At 40.2% G+C, this 23,663-nt stretch overlaps 1 protein-coding gene across 1 annotated transcript in view; it reads left to right on the top strand.

Moving 5' to 3' along the window:
* LOC308579838 (E3 ubiquitin-protein ligase RNF213-like) overlaps positions 1-23,663 on the top strand; it is an 84,366-nt gene that overhangs the window by 8,715 nt on the left and 51,988 nt on the right. The window contains exons 7-21 of the mRNA XM_081180799.1: positions 211-266; positions 810-963; positions 1,112-1,267; positions 3,996-4,094; positions 5,253-5,375; positions 6,489-6,666; positions 7,989-8,162; positions 9,416-9,574; positions 10,893-11,482; positions 17,252-17,417; positions 17,568-17,785; positions 19,067-19,207; positions 20,475-20,636; positions 20,941-22,075; positions 23,238-23,431. Coding sequence (XP_081036925.1) covers positions 211-266; positions 810-963; positions 1,112-1,267; positions 3,996-4,094; positions 5,253-5,375; positions 6,489-6,666; positions 7,989-8,162; positions 9,416-9,574; positions 10,893-11,482; positions 17,252-17,417; positions 17,568-17,785; positions 19,067-19,207; positions 20,475-20,636; positions 20,941-22,075; positions 23,238-23,431 — 3,705 coding nt within the window. The remainder of the gene's footprint in view (positions 1-210; positions 267-809; positions 964-1,111; positions 1,268-3,995; positions 4,095-5,252; positions 5,376-6,488; positions 6,667-7,988; positions 8,163-9,415; positions 9,575-10,892; positions 11,483-17,251; positions 17,418-17,567; positions 17,786-19,066; positions 19,208-20,474; positions 20,637-20,940; positions 22,076-23,237; positions 23,432-23,663) is intronic.

Genomic DNA, 23,663 nt, shown 5'->3' on the forward strand with positions numbered 1-23,663 from the left:
TGATCACACACAGAACATACTAGAGCACCCCACATACACATTCAGAAAAGCTCAGTATTTCCAGCCCCTATATAATCCCCCCCCCTCTCTCTCTCACACACACACAGGTTGGTGATCCCTGATGTAATGTAATGTATAGTTTGGCCTTTAGACTAGATGATAATGCAGTGTTCTAGTTCTCCGACATTAATTTTTGCCACTATTTCTTAGGAGGTAGAAAAACTCCTGATGAAGGTGTTGGATGCCCTCAATAACAAACAAAATGAGTAAGTAAAAGATACGTGTATACCTTCATTATAGTGTTCAACCAGAGGAAACTCTACTGAAATGCATTATTCTGTTTACAACAGCTTGTTTTGACAAACATCTGCCATGTGTGTGTGGGAGAGGGATATTGCAAAATATCTGCCCATGTGTGCAAGATCTTTTTTTCTCATACACAGGAAGCTATTTTGCAAGATCTCTCTGTCACACACACACACACACCCAAAAGCAGATATTTAGCAAAATTGTATGCACACACCCAGTGATATTTTGCTTCCTTCTAAAACCATAAGAAAGTGACACAGCACAGATTCCAAAGTGGGGTGAAAAAGATCTGAACGCCCATTGGCTGCATTCTGAGGCTATCTCTCACCAAAAGTGAGCTGAATAGGGTGCAAAGGAAAGCCTTGCACTCTCCAGGATTGCACAAATGAAAGCTGTATTAGACACACTACAGTGATTGTCAGGTTTTGTTTGTTGTGCTCATATTTTTAGACATAATCCAATCCATCTAGCAAAAATAACAAGCATTTCCCGCAATTTAGAATGTTACAGCAGGACACTTGGAACTCATATGTGACTGTTTGCCAAAGACTTCATGAGAAAATGTGCAGAAAATTCCTGCTGCCACAATATTACAAGATACCAGCTATTTCTGTCTGCATTTTTTCAAGGATTTTTGAATTTGCACCTTCGGAGGTGAGCATCTCTCTGTATGCTGTTTGTTATTCGAGGTGGTTGCTGATGAACCCAATGGGTTGGGTATTGCCTCTCTTCACATGGCTAGCTTAGCAGAAAGTTGTTCCTTGGTTCAACAGTTTGTAATTCTTTATTTTCTTCACAATAGGCTTCAAGAAACAAGGCTATGCAGAATACTCCAAAGACAGTATACCAAGGACTTCGTAATACTACCAGGGAGTGGTTTCGTGTTGTTCTACCAGCACATATGCTGAAACCTGGTTCACATTTAATTGTAGAGCTTACTTTTTCAGTGGAGCTTGAGGTTTGTAATCTGGAACTCCACACTATTTTCTTGTAGATGTTCCCCTCCCCCTTTTTGCCCTTTGTGGAGAGATACCAGTTGCTGCTTCTGATGTGTTAGCCAACCTCACAGAGAATATTGTTTGGATTAAGATTGTGCTTTATTTTGGGGTAGCTTTGCAGAAGATGCAAGGCTAATCTCTCCAGAGCTTATCACTCTAGAGCAGAAATAGCCTTCTATTCATGTTGCTAGAAGGCTGTTTTCCAGCATAATTGCTGTGTGTGGGATGGTCAATCTTTGTGGACACTGTAGCTGGGGAGCTGGAGTTAAAAGACCTTTTCAAGCCTAATCACAGGGGAGGCGGGGAGAGAATCTGAATATGTGTGTGGTGCCTGTTTGCATGTGTATGTCAGTGTGTGTGTGTGTGTGTGTGTGTGTGTGTGTGAGAGAGAGAGAGAGAGAGAGAGGGGGGGGGGAGAGAGAGAGAGAGAGACCCTACCCATGCCAACCTTGGCTCAGCCCATCACTGACACATTTGCCCCAGAGGGTTGTCAACAAGGATATGCATGACTTCAAAAAGGTCCCATTTTCAAGCATAAGTCCAGCACGGGAGGCATATTTGGTGTGTGTGTCTTGGCAGGTTTTTGCCTTCCATCCCTAGCTGTATTTCACCCCTTCATAAAAAATGGCTGCACTGCAATGAGGCTTGACTGTAGCCATCAATTGGTGTGACTACAAGGCTGATTTCAAGTGTAAATGATACACGAAGGCTGTTGGAGGGGAGGCTATAAGCCTGTTCTGCTGTAGAGTCATGGTTGCCCAAATACTCTTGTCTGCCCTGGAGGTGCCTGCTGTGCCTTACCTGCACATAGCAAGAAACAGGCCAGTGCTGCAAAGCAGTTTGTTTTCCAGGGTGTTACTCTTGAGGGAGTGTTTCTCTCTGGGTCTCTTCCATCTCCTTGGTGGCTCTGAAGTCTTGCATAGGAGAATCTATGTATTTGCAATTCAGCCCATGGAAACTTAGAGAGCTTGGAGCATGTAGTTCTTCTTCCTCTCCTATTGACTAACCTTTTGGTGACAAATGCCTCAGCCAAGATGTAAGGGCTTACTTGCCTCTCCTTTGATGCACATTGTCTTTCTTTCTTTCTTTTTTGGAAATCCCTCCCTCCTTTGGAGTTGCTAAAGTGACATTACGTTTTTACATACTACTGTCAATACTATTCTCTTTGTTCTTTGCTCTTTGTCAAATGTTTTCTTTCCTCTAGCTGGCTTTTATGTCACAAAGAGAACTTCATATTTGGAATCGCCAGTTTTGAATTTTTAGTCTTTGGAGTACTGATACTCAACATCATTATCAATTGGCTGGGGGAGATGAAGTGGCATGATATTCATGGCCTGCATGTATTCCTTTTGGGCTGGAGATTACCCATCACATGTTGCAGTCAAAAATTTGTAGAGGCTGGGGAAAGACAGGGGATTTATTCTTTTCATGTCCACATGATCATAAGGGGGCCTTGGGAGGGAAAGCTACAGTGGTAGACCATACCAAGGGGATACCACATGATTTTGCCTACCCCACCCCCAATTTATGGAGAATTTCCATGGGTGCAGGAGGCTCTTCCCTTCACAAGCTGACCTCCATATGCCCTGCAGATGTTGAAGGCAATGGGAGTAAGCCTGCATAAGGCTAGAATTGGAAACTTATGCTGCTCTGTTACCTGCATGTTTAGGGGAGAAAAGGATAAACTCTGCCCCATGGGCTGGAACTGGTCCCTAAAGCTTTTTAAAGTGGACTGACAGCCACATCTCCTGTTCCATGATGGTGATATCAGCAGAACCAAACAAAAGAAACCCAACCATCAAAGCCCACTGTCCCCAGAGCATTCCAGTATTGCTTGGGTTTCTGGAGTGCTCCTGTTCATTCCAGTCTTCACTTTGCGCAGCTATAATGAAGCTGTTCTGCGATCTTCAACAGTGACCAAAACCTGCTCATGCAGTTCTGGAGAATTCTAGGCAGGAGGAAGAGGAAAAAACCTATTCCTTCTAGTCCTGTTACTGCTTTTGTGTCTTGTGGAGCTGCACTAGGCCTCTGTTAAAAAAGATTTAAACTTCTCTGCCTCTCCCAGCACTGATGGAAAGGAAAATCCTGCCACCATCCTTCTCCTTTTCTGGGCTGTATGTGTTCACTGAAGAGTGGGGAACAACGTGTGTCTGTCTATATATGTGTGTGTGTTGTTTGTATGTATGTATGTATGAGAGAGAATGGTTGCCCCCATTACGGCATTTGCTATTGGTCCCATCTACATTTTGTACAGAGCCTATATGGTGGTACCTCGGGTTACATACGCTTCAGGTTACATACACTTCAGGTTACAGACTCCGCTAACCCAGAAATAGTACCTCGGGTTAAGAACTTTGCTTCAGGATGAGAACAGAAATCGCACTGCGGCGGCGCAATGGCAGCAGGGGGCCCCATTAGCTAAAGTGGTGCAGAACAGTTTCAGGTTAGGAACGGACCTCTGGAATGAATTAAGTACGTAACCAGAGGGAACACTGTAGTTTGTCTCAAGGCAATGTGGCCCTTGGGTCAAAAAAGTTTTGCCACCTATGCTTTAGACTATATCCTGTCTCTTAGTAGATTGTGATGCTGAAGGTGGGAAACTCTTGGCATATAAGTTGAATAAACTTTCCAAATCCGCTTGTATCCTTAGTGATTTGCTTTTATATTAAATTGCATTTTCTTTTTTAGGCATGGAATCGATTTTTGAAAATTAATTTTTGTGATGCAAACCTCACAGAGGACTGGAAGGGAACTTTAATTAAAGACATGCAAAGCAGAATCAAGCAGGTACCAAGATACACAAAGATAGTATTTAGGCTCAGCTTTTCATGTGAGACTATTGACTATAATTGAACATTTAATTTTAATGTATTTGTTATGCTGCCCCTGTTACCTTCCATTATCATATTTGGAAACTCTCTTATATAGGATTTTTGTGACACGTTTCCTTTTCCATTTTGCCACCACTATATCAAAGTAATACTTGGTCCAATTTTCATTGCTTACTGCTTATTCGTGCCAGAGCTTCAAAGATCTCTGCAGGTCATATACATACATTTTCAGACAGAGAATGAATATTTGTCTTTCCTTTTAGACAGAGCAGGTATGCTGCTATCTTATATTTGTGTCTGAAGTTCTGATTAGTATAGTTTTATTCATCTTTATGATAGTTAATTGTTTCATCTGCTTTTATTAACTGTGGGTGGGATTCAACTAACAAATCCTGTTAACAGAAGCCAGGACAAGGGCTTCCACTAGCACAATGGGATTTTTTTCTCCTTTTCTTCCTGCCCCATCTGAAACTATCTCCCCCAGAACAGTGCTCAGGGGGAGGGGAAAGGGAATTGTTCCATCTGGCAAGTAGAAAAACAGTTGCCGTAGCACTACACTGAATTCATCGCTGTATATTGTATTATGGTAACTTGTCTTGGGGCCATATGATAAAGCACAGGTAAGAAATTTAGTTAATGAATGGATAGATAGATAAGTTAGGGTATACATGTCTCTCAGATTTACTCCCTAGTTTGTCTTTAAACAGAAGAGACTGTATCCAAAACTGCTGTTCTTTTATTGGAGCAGACTTCTGCTTGCACAATGGAACTCTCCTGCAGTCCCCCATGAATTCTCAAAATCTGTTCCAGAAGGCTGGGGGACCCTCTGGAGCAGATTTTGGGAGGTGCATGGGGAGAAGAGAGGAAGAGGAATCCCTCTTGCTTGAATTTTATGCAGTGTTGGATAGAATCCAATATATTCCATACATGGTTCGTAACATAAAGGGGCGGAGGTATTCTTGTCTTTGTACATAGAAATAATTTTAAATGCTAGAAGAATAATATTGACTTTCTTTTATTGCAGTACCTTTCTTCCCATTCCTTTTTTTTCTCTTTCTGATCAATGCAAATATCTGGAATCAGTGATACTATTTTTTATATTCTTCCCTGACAGGTACCTCCACTTCAGCAGATTAAAGCCTACTGCTACTTGCTTTCAGATTTTGAAAAATATGAGCCTCTTATTGGCAAATCTTTTGAAAGTTGTGCCATAGAAGCTGTTAACTTAGAATACAAGGTAGGTTCAGTTTGGTCACCGCACCAAACCATGATTAGTACTTTCACAGTCTAAAATACAAACCATGATATATATATTTCTCCCTAAGGCCAACCTAGCAGTTCGAAAGCATGTCAAAGTGCAAGTAGATAAATAGGTACCACTCCGGCAGGAAGGTAAACAGCGTTTCCGTGCGCTGCTCTGGTTCGCCAGAAGCGGCTTAGTCATGCTGGCCACATGACCCGGAAGCTATCTGCGGACAAACGCCAGCCCCCTTGGCCAGTAAAGTGAGATGAGCGCCACAACCCCAGAGTCAACTGCAACTGGACCTAACAGTCAGGGGTCCATTTACCTTTACCTTTAAGGCTAACTGTGGCTTAGATCTACCCGGTACTCTCATTTCTATGGTGCAGCAGCCATTTGAAATAGAGGTTACAGAACACAGCTCTCCTGACAAAGAGTAGCCCTGCTCAAGCATTTGTCTACTGTGTTCAATCAGCTCATGAGAGGGAAATAGGAATGAGCATGCTACCTTTGAAAAGCCCCTGGTCCCCATGAGATGGAGGGTGTCCAGTAGTAGCAGGGAGTTGTTTCTATTTGCATATTCTTCCCACACAATGCAGAACTCTGGGAAATCATTGCAAGGGGACAACTATACATATGGAGTAGGCTCCCTGCTGGATACAGTCACCCATCAACCTGTGGATTGTGACAGGGAAGCAATGTGGGGTGAGATTTTCCAAAAGTTTCATTTGCATTTGTCAAAGAAACCATTGGCGAGTTTTCATTGCTAAATAACTAATAATAACAAGTTTTTGGTGGGGGCAACTTTTGTCAGACCTGCAGCAAAAGAGGGAAGGATTAAAAATTCGTTCCATTGCTATGGCTGTGAACCTAATCACTCAGGTTGCTATGTTGTTCTTGTTTTTTAAGCATGCCTCATGAAACTATTGATTTAACATGACATATTTGGGCATTCGTTCCACTGAAATCAGTGAGTTTGGACAGAATGGAGCTGCATAATGAAATTAACCCTTACCCTCTATTAGCTTGGATGATGTGGCAAATTTGAGAGCTTGCATTATGATGAACTCATTGCCATTCAATTCTTTACATATTTTTATGTCTTAAAAGAGTGATCTCCTTGGCCTGATGGCCTCTTACAACTTGAGCAAGCTAGGCAGGCTTGCATCTGCTGTCATCACAAAATCATGGCCAACTGATAAAGAAGGAAAACCTCTAAGTGACCTGGAAGGTGTTTTGCATCATCTCCTTGTTTGGCCGGACACCAAGCATCTTTTCACTTTCAGAGGTATTCACATGTAGCACTTAATTGGGAAGGATGTTTTATGGGCAGCAGGAAAAATATTTTAGTAGTACTCAATGGACATTATCAAAACAAACATTATCAAAAGTACATTATCAAAACAGAGTCAAATAACCTTACAGTTGCCCTGTACCTTTTCCTTCTTCTAGCTTAGAGCCAAAGTCAGGCAAATCAGGCAATCTGGTCACTTTTGGGAGCAGAGGAAAGCCAATGTGCCTCCACTTCCCATTTCCAGCTTAGAGCTGGTGACAGGAGCCAGAGCCATGTCTGTTTGCTCTGCCTCTGTGGCATTCTGAGCTACACACACACACCTGCCTCCTTCCTGCATTCTGGACATGGGGAGAATCTGTGAGGGGAGGCAGAAGTGTGTCTGCTTATGTCTTCGCCCACCAGCCTGTGTGTCTCCACTGTCCCTGTTCAGCTTGGAGCTGAAGCAGGAGTGGGGAGGTAGGTTTTGTTTGGCTCTGTTTCACATGGCAAACAGAGTGTGTATATATATATATAGAGAGAGAGAGAGAGAGAGAGACCATGTTTGAGAGGAAATCCTCAGGCTCACTGAGGAATGGCTAAGCAGTCCCCAGGGATACCATGGCAAGTGAGATTAAAAACTCCTGTGAATAAAATGGAATTGAACTTGACATTGTGGAAAAGGAGTATCACTTTAAAAAATTGGTTTATTGCTCTGTATAGGTTATATGTTTTATTTTATTTATTATATTTGTTACTCTCTTTATCTTCCCCAGCGCAATCCAAAGTGACTTAACAAACAAATACGTAGACAGTAAACCCCACATAGATACATTAAAACCAAGAAGAAAGAGAAATAGTACATTAAAATATCCCGCCCACATTGAAAAGGCCACAGATAGTTAAAGGCCCAAGGGCCTGGTTATAGAGGAAAGCATCTGCCCAGCACCTAAAGATATGTAACGAAGGTGCCAGGTGAGCCTCCCTGAGGAGAGCATTTGAAAAATGGGGAGCCACCATAGAAAAGGTCTGTTCTCATGTTGCCAGCCTCCAGGCCACTTGTGGAGGGGTTTGTGTGTTTTTTATGATTTGGTTTGTTTTCACTGACAGTTTTTGTAAGTAGAGGAAGGTATTGATTTCTTCCAGATTGTTACAATTCTTTTGTGTGTGGTTTTTTTTTAAAAAAAACCACACTAGGTATCACCATTATATTTAAGTAAAATGTTTCAAAACTTAAAAGGGACCTTCGATGTAGTTACTAAGTACCATATGCACTGGTTTATAACACAAGAATGAAAACTGTTTATTTGCTTGTTTTTAATATCTGACCAATCTCACAGGAGGAAGTGGGGACTTCCTGAGCCAACTTACTGATGATGCCAAGGCATTAATGAAGATCACTGAGTCCGTACATAAAGAAATTTATGACAATCTCATGACAGGCCAGATCTTAATTAGACATTTGGAATTAATTATAAAGTGCAAGGAGCAATTTGTATCCATTTCGGAATTAAGTAAGTGAGTTTTTTATCCCTTCATGTGTAAAATATAAATCAATCAATAGGCTTTTTAAAGATATCACATATGTTTTCTTTATGCTGTCTTAATGGCTTGCATCAGAGTATCAGAAATAGTGAATCCAAGTCAGAGACAAAGGCAGAAAATGAGCATTTAGCCAGGGGTGCTCAATTAGTTAAAAGTGTTAGCTAATTAAGGTAGGCAGAACACCCCTTAGCTTCAATTGGGCTCACATTTACTTTCACCTCTCTCTTCCGAGGCAGGAGGTTCAGATCCACCTGGCTTACAGCTAGCTGGACCTGCACACTGGAAGGGTTTACTTCTGCTATTGAGCATGAAAGTGCCTCTTTTCCATTCTGAAGAGCAGAAAAAGAGAAGAGCAGTCATGCTGCCCCTACTACTATTATTTTTAAAATTATTATTATTATTATTATTAAATAAATAAGTTATTAAATTTTCATACTACCCTTCCCCTGAGGGTCACAGGGCAGTTTAAAATACATAACATAGTAACAATGAAAACATTACCACCCCACAGTTATTATTGCTAGCATCCCTTGCTTAGTAGTGTAGCTTTTCTTCTGTTGTTTGGCGTAAAGGAGAAGCATCCTCCAATTTATGCTAACCAAGAGAAGGGAAGCCTTCCAAGGCACTGATCTGACCTGTTGTCAACCAGGCACACTGGCACCTTCCAAACAGCCAAACCTTTTTAGCCTTCCTGCCCCAACCACAGAAGTTTTACACAGAAGCTTTGGGTGTGGGATGTGCTTGACAAGGAGAGGCAGATCACTTCATCTTTCCTTAACTAGTATTACCCATTATGTATGTCATAGAGCAGAAATACCCTCTTCCTTGGTATCTAGGCTCGTGATGGGTTGTGCTGACATGCTCCCATCTTCGGCCAACATCCAGTGTTTCTATGCTCACTATACAGTTGTTGTTGTTGTGCTTCCCTCCAGCACAACCAGCACAGAAATGGAGTGCCCTGATTGAGGAGAGATTGAATGTTCTGTTCATCCTCAGGCACCACACCCATTGTTCTGGCTTATGCTGCCCTACCAGGAAGCTAGTCATTATAAACAGCATCAGATGCCTTCAGACTCTCCACTGGACATCCTCTCATGAGAGGTTTCAGTGCTCAAGGCGAGGGGTGGGAATTCCTTTTTTGGGTCAAGCAGGGATTTGCTTCTGCACTATTAGGAGGGCAGGATTTTGCAGTGCTTATTGTAAATAATAATTCTGATTTCAGTGACTAAATCTCTCTCATCCATAGAGAAACCAAAGCAAATACCGAAACTAGAAGTAGTACTTCAGTTGAGGCTGCAAGAACTAACATCTGTCAAAGAGGAGCAAAAACAGTTGGGATTCTTTTTGAGCATGTTTCGGAAGGTGGAAGACATTGTAAAAGGTAATGGTTTCTAAGATAAGTGTGATTTTCTTTTGCTCATATTTGCTCCTAATGTTGGGAATGAAAGTAAGGCAAGACTAAGGAATAAAAAGGCAGCAGAAGTTTCCAATAAGTGAGCAAAATTGTTACATCAAATGCCGAGGCCATTCATTTCTTTTACATACTTAGCCAGTACATCTTAAAATCTTGAAATACTTTGAAAGTGTGTGTGCCACAAACATACACATATATAAGATAACATCTCAAACATATATAAAGGACATAATACACGCAACCAGGGAAGGCTTCTCCAATCCTCCATTATGGGTTTTGGGACTCTACTCCCACCAAATAATGGGAAAAAAAGCATAAAATACAATTAAAGAATTTTGTGTGAGCAGATAATGGAATAACCAGAGGTTTTGTGTTATCTATTGCTTTACTGTATCACTTTCAAATTTCTCCAGGGAGGAGGAGAGGGATGAAGAGTACAGTCATTTCCCTAGCTAATTATGTTGTCCTTCTCATTGCCTGAAAAGGTATAGGGTAGTGAAAACAGATTTTTAAATTACACTCAGTTGAGCATGTTTCAGTGAGCTAGTGGTAGTAATCAGAAAGAGATCAGAGCCAGACCAAAAATAAAATAAATTGGAAATATATATTTAAATCAAAGCATAGAAATGACAAATCCAGGAATATCTGAAATATAAGAATAAAAATAATGTATGAATGAAATACAAGAGAGCAATTTATAAATGGAAAACCATAGTAAATTCTAAAATAAAGGTAGTTAATCAAACAGCTATCCATAAAGCATTTCTGTTACTAAGTTCTGAATTACATCCTTCTGAAACTCCAACTTTCAAACTAATTAAAAGTTTACTGGCGTAAAAAGAGTATGCTATAGCTTTGAATCAAGTAAGTATCCAAGAATTTGGCTTCTGTAGACTCAGGGTGAAAGCTGAGAAAGATTAATCCAAGAACCATGTATAGTATCCAGAATGGTCCAAATGAGAATTTCAGGTAAAAAATACAGGGGAAATGTTTAGGGAATAAATATAGGGAAAATGGTATCATGAAGTGCGAGCTTCACAAGGGAATAAAGAAGATAAACAAAAATAAAAATCATTTCAGGGAAAAGGAAAACCTGTAAAAACTAGATTTGTTCAAAACTGTTCATGGGCTTCAAAGTAAACTAGATGGAAAGGCAGTGGAAAATGTTTACTTGTCTTTTAGCAAACTACCAATAAATGTGTTTGATGCTAATATAGTTCATTGCCCAGCAAAGGAAAGATGTTAAACTTGGAGTGTTTCTTCAGAGTTTCTCTTTACTTTTCAGTGGATATTGCTGAAATGGAACAGAAGCACAGTGAAAACCTGACCTCAAAAGCATTGCATGATGTTGTGAATGTGAGGCATTCAGTTTCGCAGAGTGATGATAAAATAGAGACACATTACCATCTGAGTCCAGCCCAAAAGAAGATGACTGAAACTATGAATAACTTTAAAGAAAGCAACATCTTCCAGTACTGCTGGGAGTGGGCAGCCAAAAAGCTGGCAAGCAGTACTGAGGATTTGAGCAAAGAGGAGAGCATTGCCATTTTGAATCCTGAATCTTTATTTGAATCTTGTTACAATGAATTCTCCAGACTCTACGAATGCCTGAAATCTGAAGAGCTCACATTTGCTGAAGTGGACCTTCTCTTCAAGAATTTTACGAACCATTATGATGGACTGAAAAAGGATTTTCAGATTATATGCCATCTTCAGCCTCAAGACAGTGGGAAATGGGTAGAGCAACGAGTTGAGCAGATCCAGCAGTATCATAAATTACATTTGGCTTTGGGCTGTGTTAAAGTTATTGACAAGGTCAGGGAAGGTTTAAACATCTCTGGTGACTTCAACGACCTGCAACTATTACTGAAATTTGTAAGTATATCTCGGTTTTACAAATTTTTATAGACAATACAAACAAATAAAAAAAAAACACACAAACAAACATGTATAATTTCATATCCTTTTTTCATAAACCTCACTTCTCCGACTCCCCCAAACCTCCCCTTTCTACATCCCAATTTCCAAAATTATTTCAGCAAGTCCTTAACTTATTTTTATCAAATTTGTCCCTTATTTATTCTTTTCTTTTACTTAATCTTCTGCCGCTGTAATCTCCTCTTTTTCAAAAACCTCAACATTTTAGCATTCATCAATATTGTAGTATTTCTTGAGATAAATTTTAAATTTTTTCCAATCTTCATCTGCCGTCTCTTTCCCCTGATCACGGATTCTGCCAGTCATTTCAGCCAATGCCATATAGTCTATCACCTTCATCTGCCATTCTTCCAGAGTTGGTAGATCTTGAGTCTTCCAATGCTTTGCGATGAGTATTCTTGCTGCTGTGGTAGCATACATAAAAAAAGTTCTGTCTTTCTTTGACACCAATTGGCCGACAATGCCCAAGAGAAAGGCCTCTGGTTTCTTAGGGAAAGTGCATTTAAGTACCATTTTCATTTCATTATATATCATTTCCCAGAAAACCTTAATCTTCGGGCACGTCCACCAAAGGTGATAGAAAGTACCTTCAGTTTCTTTACACTTCCAACACTTATTATCAGGCAAATGATAGATTTTTGCTAGCTTGACTGGGGTCATGTACCACCTATAAATCATTTTTATAATATTTTCTTTTAAGGCATTACATGCCGTAAATTTTAGACCGGTGGTCCACAACTGTTCCCAGTCAGCAAACATAATATTATGACCAATATCCTGTGCCCACTTAATCATAGGTGATTTAACTGTTTCATCTTGTGTATTCCATTTCAGCAACAAGTTATACATTCTTGACAAATTCTTAGCATTGGGTTCTAACAGTTCTGTTTCTAATTTTGATTTCTCCACCTGGAAGCCAATTTTCCTGTCTTGTTTATAAACCTCCATTATTTGATAATAATGGAGCCAATCTCGTACTTTAGTTTTCAATTTCTCATGACTCTGTAGTTTCAATTTGTCACCCTCTTGTTCCAAAATTTCCCAATACTTTGGCCATTTGGCCTCCATATTGAGTTATTTCACAGCTTTAGCCTCCAAAGGCGACAACCATCTAGGAGTCTTATTTTCCATCAAGTCTTTATATCTAGTCCAAACATTGTATAGTACTTTTCTGACAATGTGATTTTTAAAGGCCTTATGCACCTTGACTTTGTCATACCATAAATATGCATGCCATCCAAATGCGTTATTAAAACCTTCTAAGTCCAAGATATCTGTATTCTCGAGGAGCATCCACTCTTTCATCCAGCAGAACGCTGCTGATTCATAATACAATTTTAAGTCCGGCAGGGCAAATCCCCCTCTTTCCTTTGCATCCGTTAATATCTTAAATTTTATTCTGGGCTTTTTGCCCTGCCAGACAAATTTCGAAATGTCCTTCTGCCACCTCTTGAAACAGTCCATCTTGTCAAGAATTTGCAATGTTTGAAACAAAAATAACATTCTAGGCAATACATTCATCTTTATAGCTGCAATTCGGCCTAACATTGAAAGCTTCAAATTTGACCATATTTCTAGATCTATTTTAACTTCTGACCAACATTTCTCATAATTATCTTTAAACAAATTCAGATTCTTAGATGTCATATGAACCCCTAGATATTTCACCTTCTTAACCACCGTCAAGCCTGTTTCATTCTGGAACTTCTCCCTTTCCATGACTGTTAATTTCCCCCCCAAAACCTTAGTCTTTTGTTTGTTCAATTTAAATCCGGCAACTTGACCAAATTCTTGAATTAACTCTAAAACCCTTTTTGTACTAGTGTCTGGCTCTTGTAAAGTAAGTACTAAATCATCTGCGAAGGCCCTTAACTTGTATTGTTTAGCTCCGACCTGTACCCCTTTAACCAGCTGGTCACCTCTAATCATGTTTAGCAACACCTCCAGAACTGAAATAAAAAGTAGTGGGGAGATTGGGCACCCCTGTCGTGTCCCTTTTTCTATTTTAAATTCTTCAGTTATCACATTGTTTACAATCAACTTAGCCTTTTGTTCAGAGTATATAGCACCCATACCATTCTCAAATCCTTGGCCTACCCCCATCCCATGAAGATTCTTTTTCATAAAACTCCAAGAAATATTGTCAAAGGCTTTCTCCGCGTCCACAAATATCAGAACTGCTTTAGTGTTTATGTTCACCTCTAGTAATTCCAAAATATCTATTATGTTCCTCACATTATCTGATAAATGTCTTTTTGGGAGAAAGCCTGCTTGGTCCTTATGAATCTCTTCCATCAACACTCTTTTCAATCTTTTTGCCAAAATGTCTGCAAAAATTTTGTAATCCACATTAAGTAATGATATAGGGCGGTAGTTCTTAAGCTGAGTCTTTTCAGTCTCTGTTTTTGGTATGAGTGTAATATACGCTTCTTTCCACGATTCTGGTGCCCTTTTCCCCTCCAAAATCTCATTGCAGACTTCCTTTAACGGTTGTACCAACCACTCCTTCAAAGCTTTGTAATATCTGGAAGTCAGCCCATCTGGTCCTGGAGATTTGCCCAGTTGCATGTTTTGGATGGCACCCTCTATCTCTTGTTCTGTTATTTTCTGGTTTAGATCCACTTTACTTTGGTAAGAGATTTTTTGTAATCCATATTGTTTAAGAAACTCATCTATATCTTCTTCCTTCTCTGGCCCTTGTGAATATAATTTTTTTAAGTAGCTCAAAAAACAACTTCTAATCTCATTAGGTTTATATATATTCTTTCCATCAACTTCTAGGCTTGTAACCGTGTTCAGTTTCTGTCTTTTCTTCAATTGCCAGGCCAGAAGTTTGCCACATTTGTCTGCAGATTCAAATGTCTTTTGTCTCATTTGTTTAATCTTCCATTCAATCTCTTGATTCATCAATTCCATATATTGTGTCTGATATAACTTGATCTCTCTCAGGATCTCCTGGGACTTTGGTTTAGATCTCAGTTTCTTCTCTCCTTCTTTTATCTTTTCCAAAATCTTATCCTTCTTTTCACTTCGATTTCTCCTTTTTATTGAATTTTGTTGTATTAGGAATCCTCGCATCACCGCTTTACTTGCGTCCCAGATTACTCTTTTTTCCACATCTGTTTTTAGATTTATTTCAAAATAGTCCTTCAAAGTTTTTTGGGCCTTTTTGTGGATCTCCTCATCTCTAAATAGGGTGTCATTCATCCTCCATCTAAATGAACCAGCTGTTGTAAATTTCATCTCCATCTTTATGGCGTTATGGTCGGAGCAAGTCTTTGGGCAGATTTCCACTTTCTTAATCTTTGGAGCCATCCCACTAGTAATCCAAATTTGGTCGATTCTAGTCCAGGTCATCATAGCTTCAGAAAAGAAAGTTCCCTCTCTCTCAAGAGGGTTCTTTGTTCTCCAGATATCAATCAAGTCCATATTTTCAGTCATTTCAAAAAAGGTCTTTGGCAATCTCCCATCTTTGGAAATTACCTGTCTTTGTGCTTTGTCCATATTTGTAGATACTACTCCATTCATGTCTCCCATCATAATTAGATTATAATCCAGATAGTCCAATAGTGTCTCATGCAACTTCTTAAAGAATTCTGACTTCCCTTCATTGGGTGCATAAATCCCTAATATCAAAAAAATTTCACCTTGGACTTGAATTTCAATTGCCAAATATCTCCCTTGTTCATCCTTAAACATAATTTTCAGGGAAAGTTTTTCCTTTGCATAGATTAACACTCCTCTTTTCTTAACTTTATCTGATGAAATAAATTCTTGACCTAATCTCTTGTTGATGAGTAGTTTCCTATGCAGTCTTGTCACATGAGTTTCCTGTAAACAAATCAAGTCTAAATGTTCTTTTTTCAGTAAGTGAAACACATTTCTTCTTTTTCGAGTGAAGTTCAGACCATTACAATTCCAACTTAAAAGTTGCAGAGCCATATTGAAACTATTTGCCTCCTGTTGCTCCGAGTAGTTGTAAGTATATCTCTTTAAACCCCACCACCCAAAAGGCTGCCATGAAGCCTGGGTGTTCAGGTGCAAAAAAGAATATGGCTTCTGCACCTTAAATTGTTGTGCAGAAAAGGGAATTTCAGCATGAAAAGCTATCCCTTTTGAAATTCATTCTTTTACACAACTATGAAAAATGGAGCAGGGAGCCTCAAGACATGGCCAACCTCTTTCCCAGACCCTACTCTGCATCCTTCGCAGGTGCTTTGGCTGGAATGTGTCTTGAACTGTGATTATGTCTCGCTTGTCTGGAGGGAGGTTTGTGTGTGTTTAAACCTACAATAGGGGAAAAAGCAACAACCCCATCCTTTGTTCTACCCATTTTATTCCTTTGGTGGCCTTGCAAACCACTGGCATGAGACAGCCAGGAAGATGTCTTTGAGGCAGAGCGACCCTTATTTCAAGAAAATCAGTTCTCTCTTACATCTGGCTATTCTACAGTGCATTCAGAATCCACCTGTGTCTCTAAAGGGCTTCTAAAATTGTAGTGGTGCACTTCTTAGTAGAGCTGGGCCAAACCTCCAATGGTCTTTCCTATCCAATGGGTTGAGTGGGTAAACTGAATGTACTCTGAAGAAGGTGGAATGGGTATGAAGTTCATAGTGTGTTTTCCTGTGTTTTGTCAGAGGTAGGGGCACTGCTGTTTTGTGATGGATAGGCATTATTATCACAGGCTCAGTTTGTATGGTAAGGTATAGGTTTGTTAAGCACTTCAGAGGTTTTGAGTTCTTTGATCATTATTCTTTGGACTAGATATGGTTGCTACCATGCAAATCTGAATATAATACAGATGCAATTCTTTTGGAATTTATTATTCATCATAGAAGCTGTCAGCTGTACAATAGACCTAGACTCTTGAAATTGTTTTCCAAGCATATAGCTCTGTGTGATTCACCAACAGTTCTCAATTGCATGAAAGTAAATATGCCCATAATTCACTAGCCAATCTTACTGTGTGAACATGTAAACATAGGAGAATGCCTGATGGATTAGGCAGGGATCATAATGCAAACCTCCTATTCCCTCAGATCTGTGTGTCAGATGTATGCTAATGTGTCAGAGGCATGACAGATGTTATAGGCTGTGAAAGCAAGACATAAGTGGACAAATGCAAATGTCCAAATGTTTGTTTATGATGGTCATTTGTAAATTCATATGGTTAGTGAAACAAACTATCCTACACTCACGGCGGGTTCACGCCATACATTTAAAGCAAATTCACAGCACATTTAAAGCATACAGACAGAGAGAGAGTGAGAGTGTGTGGGGGGGGGTAAGTATCCAGTTTTCACAGCACAGTAGAAGACTCTGTGAAAGGAATATCAATAAATGTTAGCATACAATTTTTATTGGGAGCAGGACTTACTTATGGGTAGTTCAGGTTTGTTTGTTTAGCAATGCAGCTGCTGAGACTGCAGTTTGATGTGTAAAGAAGCACATAATCCTTTCCCCACACGCCATTTTCCCCACAAAAAAGTACCGATATATTTTTCCTATGGGGTGAAAACAGTTGAGAGGGCTATTTTCCACAGAAAAATGGCACAGTAGGAAAAGGTTAGGAACTCCACTGCATGCACAGATGCACACACATCCTGTCAGTTATCTGCCACAGATTGTGGACGTGGTGGCTACATGGCATAAAAAATTGCAGAATGACATATGTGTCATTGTTCATTCATCTAATTTGCTTTTCAGGAAGATGAACTCCAGTCCTTCAAGAGAAAAAAGCTATCATCCATAAGCGCTTCATTGATACATGCTATAAAAGTGCTGCAAGGCATCACTGAACCACGTCGTAGGTGCCTTGAAGAGCTTGCATGGAGGAGGGAGTTTGTCAGCTGGGTCAAAAAGGTTCTAAAAGGTAAAACAGATACATATCTGTTCTTTTTTTTTTTTTTTTTTTTTTGCTGAAGGTCCTAAAAAAAACCTGGGAGTGATATCTATCTATCATCTATCTCTTTTAACTGTGCATCTAGTTCAGCCCTGAAAGTGTGTTGTTTGTTTCCCCTAGATATAAATGAGCTAAAAGTATTTGTGGACCTGGCCTCAATCTCTGCGGGAGAAAATGACATGGATGTGGATCGTGTGGCCTGTTTCCATGATGCTGTGCTTGGCTATTCTTCTCTGCTGTTTGAATTGAAACAGGAGTCAGGGTTTGAGGAATTTCTGGTGTGTTTGGAAAAACTGTGGAAAGCCCTGGAAAGTGATCCTAAACTCCCTGAAAAACTGGTAATTTCTTTAGCACTACCTTAGCTTGTACCTGCTCTTAGGTAGCTGTATATCTGATAGAGAGGTTAACTTTGCTTCATGCCTGATGTGATTTTCTGCTGATGTACTACTATGCTGCATAAAATTATTGGCTCAAGTGAAGAGAGATTAAAGTTGCAGCTACTGGGCATATCTGCCTTTTAACTACTTATGTTTTAAGGCTACCCAGTGTAACTCATACACAATTTATAGAAGCAACAGCATGTTACATGTATTTAATGCAGTGGTGTCCAAACTTTTTTCAAAGAGGGCCAGATTTGGTGAAGTGAAGGGCCAACCAAAGTTGTTGACCTTTTTTAAGGATTGAAGTTGTTGAGGTTTTTTTAGGATTTTACCCCAAGAAATAAACTTCCACAGGGGCCAGATTAAACTGACTGGCAGGCCGGATTAGGCCCCCGAGACTTTAGACATGCCTGATTTAATGAAATATTTTGTACAAGGCAAGCTGTATTTTACTCAGAGAATGGGACTTCCTATTTCAGTACCATCAACCATGGTCTTCTGGAGCAGCTGTCTTGAGTTGGGGGTTAGCTGCACTGCTTTGTGGTGGCTCCATCCCCATAAAGCCTTCAGTGTGCAGTATTTGATTTTATCCCTGTGCTGTTTAACTTTACATGAAACTGCTGAGAGGGTTCACCTAGAGTTTTGAAGTGTGTTGCCAGCAATATGCTGATGATATGCAGCTCTGTTATCTCATTTACCTTTGCAAGAGTAGCAGCAGATGTGCTAGACTGAAGTCTTGCCTTGGTAATAGACTGGATGAGAGCCAATAAACTGGCACTTATCCTGATAAGGTGCTGTTAGTTAGTGATTGCCTAGAATGGAAGTATGGGGTTTGTCCACCTCTGTATGAGGTTACACTCCCTTTGAAGGAACAGGTGTTTAACTTTACAGTACTTCTGGATCCCTTATTATCATGAGGCTGAAGTGCCCTTGGTGGTGCAATTTACCTCCCACCAGCTTTGGATGGGGGCCCAACAATGCCCCATTCAGACAGGGTTAGCCTGTCTTCTGATATTTATTTTATGCTAACATTCACTTAGATTACTGCAATGCATTATATGTTTTGTAAGTAGCACTGAGCCATTTCTGTGGGAAAAAAGCAACTAGAAATATAATTAATAATAAATATTTTTCTCCAGCTTTGTCATATTGCCTAGTTTCACTCTGTGTGTTGAACTGGAATAACAGTGTGGGGGTAGTGAGACAGATCTAGTGAATTTATTCTCCTTACATACACAGTGTGATTCTGCAAGATACCTGAAGTGGTTGAAAGACATAAAAGAGACTCATGGCTCTGTGGAGCAGTCATCTTTATCACTGGCAACAACAATTAATAGCAACGGAATCTACCAAATTAGGGCACCAGAGGAAGGCCAGAAGGTGAGACATTGCTTGAAAGGGTACGTTGCATGCTGTTTCAGTTTTTGTAGCCCTTCTGCTCATATTTTTCTAGCTATCTCCTTAATATCAAACAAACAACCAGCTGTAAATTGAAAGAGCTAGCAAAGGATAGTATTCATATAAAAAAGTGAGTGCCAGTGTTCCAAACAATATTAATACTGACACGTTCCTTTCTGTTTGAGAGGGAAGGGGGAGCAGGACTTCTCAAGTAGCAGTGCTGGTTTTATGTACATTCAATAACTTTATTTATTTATTTTACCCAACCCACCTGACTGGGTTGCCCCTGCCACCTTGGGTGACTTCCAACAAAAATACAAATAAAGGTGAGAGGACACCAAACATTAAAAGCTTCTTGAAACAGGACTGCCCTCAGATTCTACAAAAAATTATATACAGTGGTACCTTGGGTTACAAACTCTTCAGGTTACAGATGCTTCAGGTTACAGACTCCACTAATGCAGAAATAGTACCTTGGGTTAAGAACTTTGCTTCAGGGTGAGAACAGAAATCACGTGGCCCCATTAGCTAAAGTAGTACCTCAGTTTAAGAACAGTTTCAGGTTAAGAACAGACCTCCAGAATGAATTAAGTTCTTAACCCGAGGTCCCACTGTAGCTGTTTAACTCTTTGATATCTGTCAGGTGTTCAGTATAGTGCAATGGGAACCGTTCTGTCAGCTCAAGCAATTCAGCTTGCCAGATGAAACATCCTCCCCTCTCCCCCCCCCTTCTTCCAGCATTTCTGGGAGTTATCTCATCCGCTCTAGCCAATTGGGGGACCATGGGGTGTTTAAACTCCTGCCGGCCCCAGATTTTCAATTCTAGTTGTGGATATTTTTGGATAGAGTAATTTTGGTGTGGATTGAAGAGAGACCGACAGAGAGGGCATTTAAAGGGAGTTTAGAGGGTGCTCCCCATTTTATGTGATTTCACTTATGTGCACAGTGGCCAAGAACAGATCTGCCATGTAATTAGGGGGATGCCAGTAATCAGCTAACCACTGCAGCCTCCTTCCAGTATTTACATGTAACAGCAAATAATGACTGCTTTCTAATGCTGCCAGTTGCTTTATCATTGTTTCCAAGGATCTTGGAGCTTCCCACTGTAATAGTTTCTGGGTGTAGCTGATGCTTCTGTTTACTGATACCATTCAGTTGCCCTAGTTAGGTATAGCCAGAGGGGCTTCCCTTGTATAAGGAAGTAAATCAAAGATCAAATTTATTTGGAGTCATTATCATGTGTTGGAAGGTTTCTCTGGACACCGTCCTGTGCCTGACCATCTCAGAAACCCACGGTGGCCAAGAAGAGATACGGCAATACTCCCTGGAAGAGCTCCAAGAACTGATGAATAAGCTGATGCTGATGTCAGGAAAGATAGAACAAAGTACAGAAGTGGATAAGTTTTCTGAGGTCAGTTTTCCATCACAATTTCCTATGTGTATCTTGATAGGGGTGTGGTGGGAAGGACAGAATGATAGTATTTTGCTTCTAGCCACACCACATTTCTAGACTCCATATTGAGAAATTAATAGGAAATAATGTGCTCAAGAGTTCCCAAAATGTAATTTGAAGCTATCGTAGTGCTTTGTTTTCTGATTGATAGTGGTATAATTTTATTATCATGATATCCTTTTCACTGACAATCTTGGTAGCATCTTCTTACTCAAAACACTTGCATCATATTCCCCATTGTGTTTGCTTAATCTGCACCCAGGTATTTTCTAGTGTCCAGAGGCTTGCACTGTCTTTCATCGACCTTTATTCTGCTGGAAACATGCTTTTCCGCTCTTGGGTCGCTCGTGTATATTGCTCACCCAACCATGAATTCTGCCTTAGCATGGACTTCAATTTAAATTCTGGTTGTGCCCTTATTGGAAATGGAGATGTCACAGAAGTTCTGCCAACTGTTTGCCAAAAGATGGAGAGTTTCCTGGAAAGGTGGAACCAGTTTATGTCGGAGAAGCGATCCCAGTACTATTATTTGAATTACTATATGGCAGAACAGTTTGTATACTTGTGCAAGGAGCTTGGCTCAGAGTGCCCCAGTGAGGCTGCCTTAACGATGCTGTCATTTATAAAGCACAACTGCAGCAAGCAAGATGTCCAGGAGGTCTCCGACCAAGTAGTATCTAAAAAGCCAAAGAGAAATTTTGCTGATCTGCTTGGGCCGGTGGCAAGAGGGAGAGAGTTGACTGTACAACTGGAATATATGTGGGAGTCCTACATGAGAAGTATGGGCTCATTCCTTCCAGGCTGCCTGGACATTGAAACCCTTGGCATTTACTTGGCCACCCTGGCAGATCTGGAGAAGAAGAGTGTTATGCGAAAATTGCCACAGGGTCTTCATGCTGGCAGGCCTAACCTCATTCTCTGTCCTCACTCTGAGGTGTTGGCTTCGGCACTGGCCATCTACATGAACAGTCCAGGGGAGATGCTACCCTCTTACGATGAAGTGCTGCTCTGCACACCACAAACCAGCTATGAACAAGTGGCACTGTTTTTGAGGCGGTGTCTCACTTCAGGCTATAAGGGGAAGAAGATTTACACCTTGCTGTTTGCAGATGAGTTGAGCTATGATGTTGGCTACAGGTCTGAGAAACTTTTCCAGAGTCTTCACTTTAATCACCATGATGATTATAGGCTAGTGATTCTCTGCAACTGTGAGAGAGAGCACTGCTATGTCCCTTCTGTCTTCAGCCAGTTCAAAGTTCACATGATCCCTCAGCAGCCCCTGAAGGACATTCAGGGCTACCTTGGGAATCATTACAAAGCAACACAAAGTTCATCAGCTTCTGTCTTCAAGGACCAGATGTGTGTTGGGATTGTAGCTTCTGAAAGAGCTGGAGCAGGTGAGTGAACTAAGTACATATACTATTCTATCTACGTTTCAAAATGCGTAGGCTATAACTTGAGGGTTGAGAGTATAAAAACATTGTGTCTGTGATCTGTAGATCTAATTTGTAGCCTGTTAGATGATACCCACTCTGTGATATAACATGTTGGTCTTTCATTTCAAAAGCTTTCATTTCATTCCATAGAGTATATATACTCCAGAGTAAAAAACAATGAGAGGGTCTAGTTTGTGGGTGACACCAAACTATTAATGATGGCTTTGAAGAGTCCCCCACTACCACTAAATTGAATGAATGGACAACAAAATAGCAAATGAGTAATTTCCACTGGGGCAAAAAGTCTACTGCCACAGTGCATTCTAATGTAGTTTGAATGGGTGGTGGATACCCAGAAAATAAAGACATCTTGGGGTCTTACTTAGATTTCTGAATAAAAATGTCAATTCAATATGCAGCAGCAGTTTTTTTTAAAAAAGGAGATTAAGAAAGGGATTAACAGTATGTGTTGTATACATGCACAATATATATGCATTGTTCCTTTAAGTACATCTAGACTCCCAGATCTACTTTCCCCTGGTTTCAAACTGATTTGTAATGATATCTGTATAGGTCATTATCAGATGTTCCCATAGCTGAGGTTCAACAGACAACACAAAGCATTTGTTTCTCCATTCTTTGGGAGAATCAATAACTAAGGGTGGGGGGGACAGGATAGAGGTTTGGAAAACCATGCATGGTACAGAGAAAGTGGATTGATGTTAGATATATTTTTCTGCCTCTTTCATGCTAGAGCTTGGGGGTATGCAATGAAATTGGTTAGCAGTGGATTCAAGACAAGAAAAAGGATGTGCTTTTCACATGTTTGCTGTTTCTGAATACCAGTTGTTGAATTATCAGGGCAGACACTGGGTTAGGGTTGCTGTCTTCAGGCCTTATTGTGGTTTTTCTGTAAGTATCTTGACTGCCACTTTGGACTTGGTACACCCTTGATTTGACCCAACGGTGCTTTTCTTATGTTTTTATCTAAATTAGATTTCTTTTTGCTTGTTGTGGATGGAAAAGTCCAAACACTGGATGTCCTCAGTTTCCAGTCAGTTCACTGGGTTTTTATCTCTCTGTTAAAAGAACTGATAAAATGTGTTGTTGTTACTAATAACAGGAAAATCTCTGTATATAAAGAGGCTGCAAGAGAAAATGGAAGCAAAGTTGCAAGGCCGTGGAGTAATCTTAAAAACAATTAGGCTGATCGATCCAGATGTGAATGAAGGCAAAGTGCTGAGAACTCTCCTCCCATTCCTAGAAAATCAGTACCAGAAACAGCCCATGATATTTCATTTTGATATCACCTCTTCAGTGAGTATATTGCTATTTTGGCAGAAGTTGTTATCAAATGTTGTGGGACATTTTTATAACTAGCTTTTTAAAAAAGGTCTCAGGAAGGAGCATATTAAGTGGAGAGATAAGAGAAAGGGAGACCATGCAGGATTTTGAACAGGAGTGACTACAGCTTTCATCATCCTTGAATATTGGCCATGTTGCTTGAAGCTGATGGGAACTGAAGTTCAGCATCATCTGAAGGGCCATA

This window comes from Podarcis bocagei, assembly GCF_964188305.1.
Source record: "Podarcis bocagei genome assembly, chromosome: 2".
In the NCBI taxonomy this organism is placed as follows: domain Eukaryota; kingdom Metazoa; phylum Chordata; class Lepidosauria; order Squamata; family Lacertidae; genus Podarcis; species Podarcis bocagei.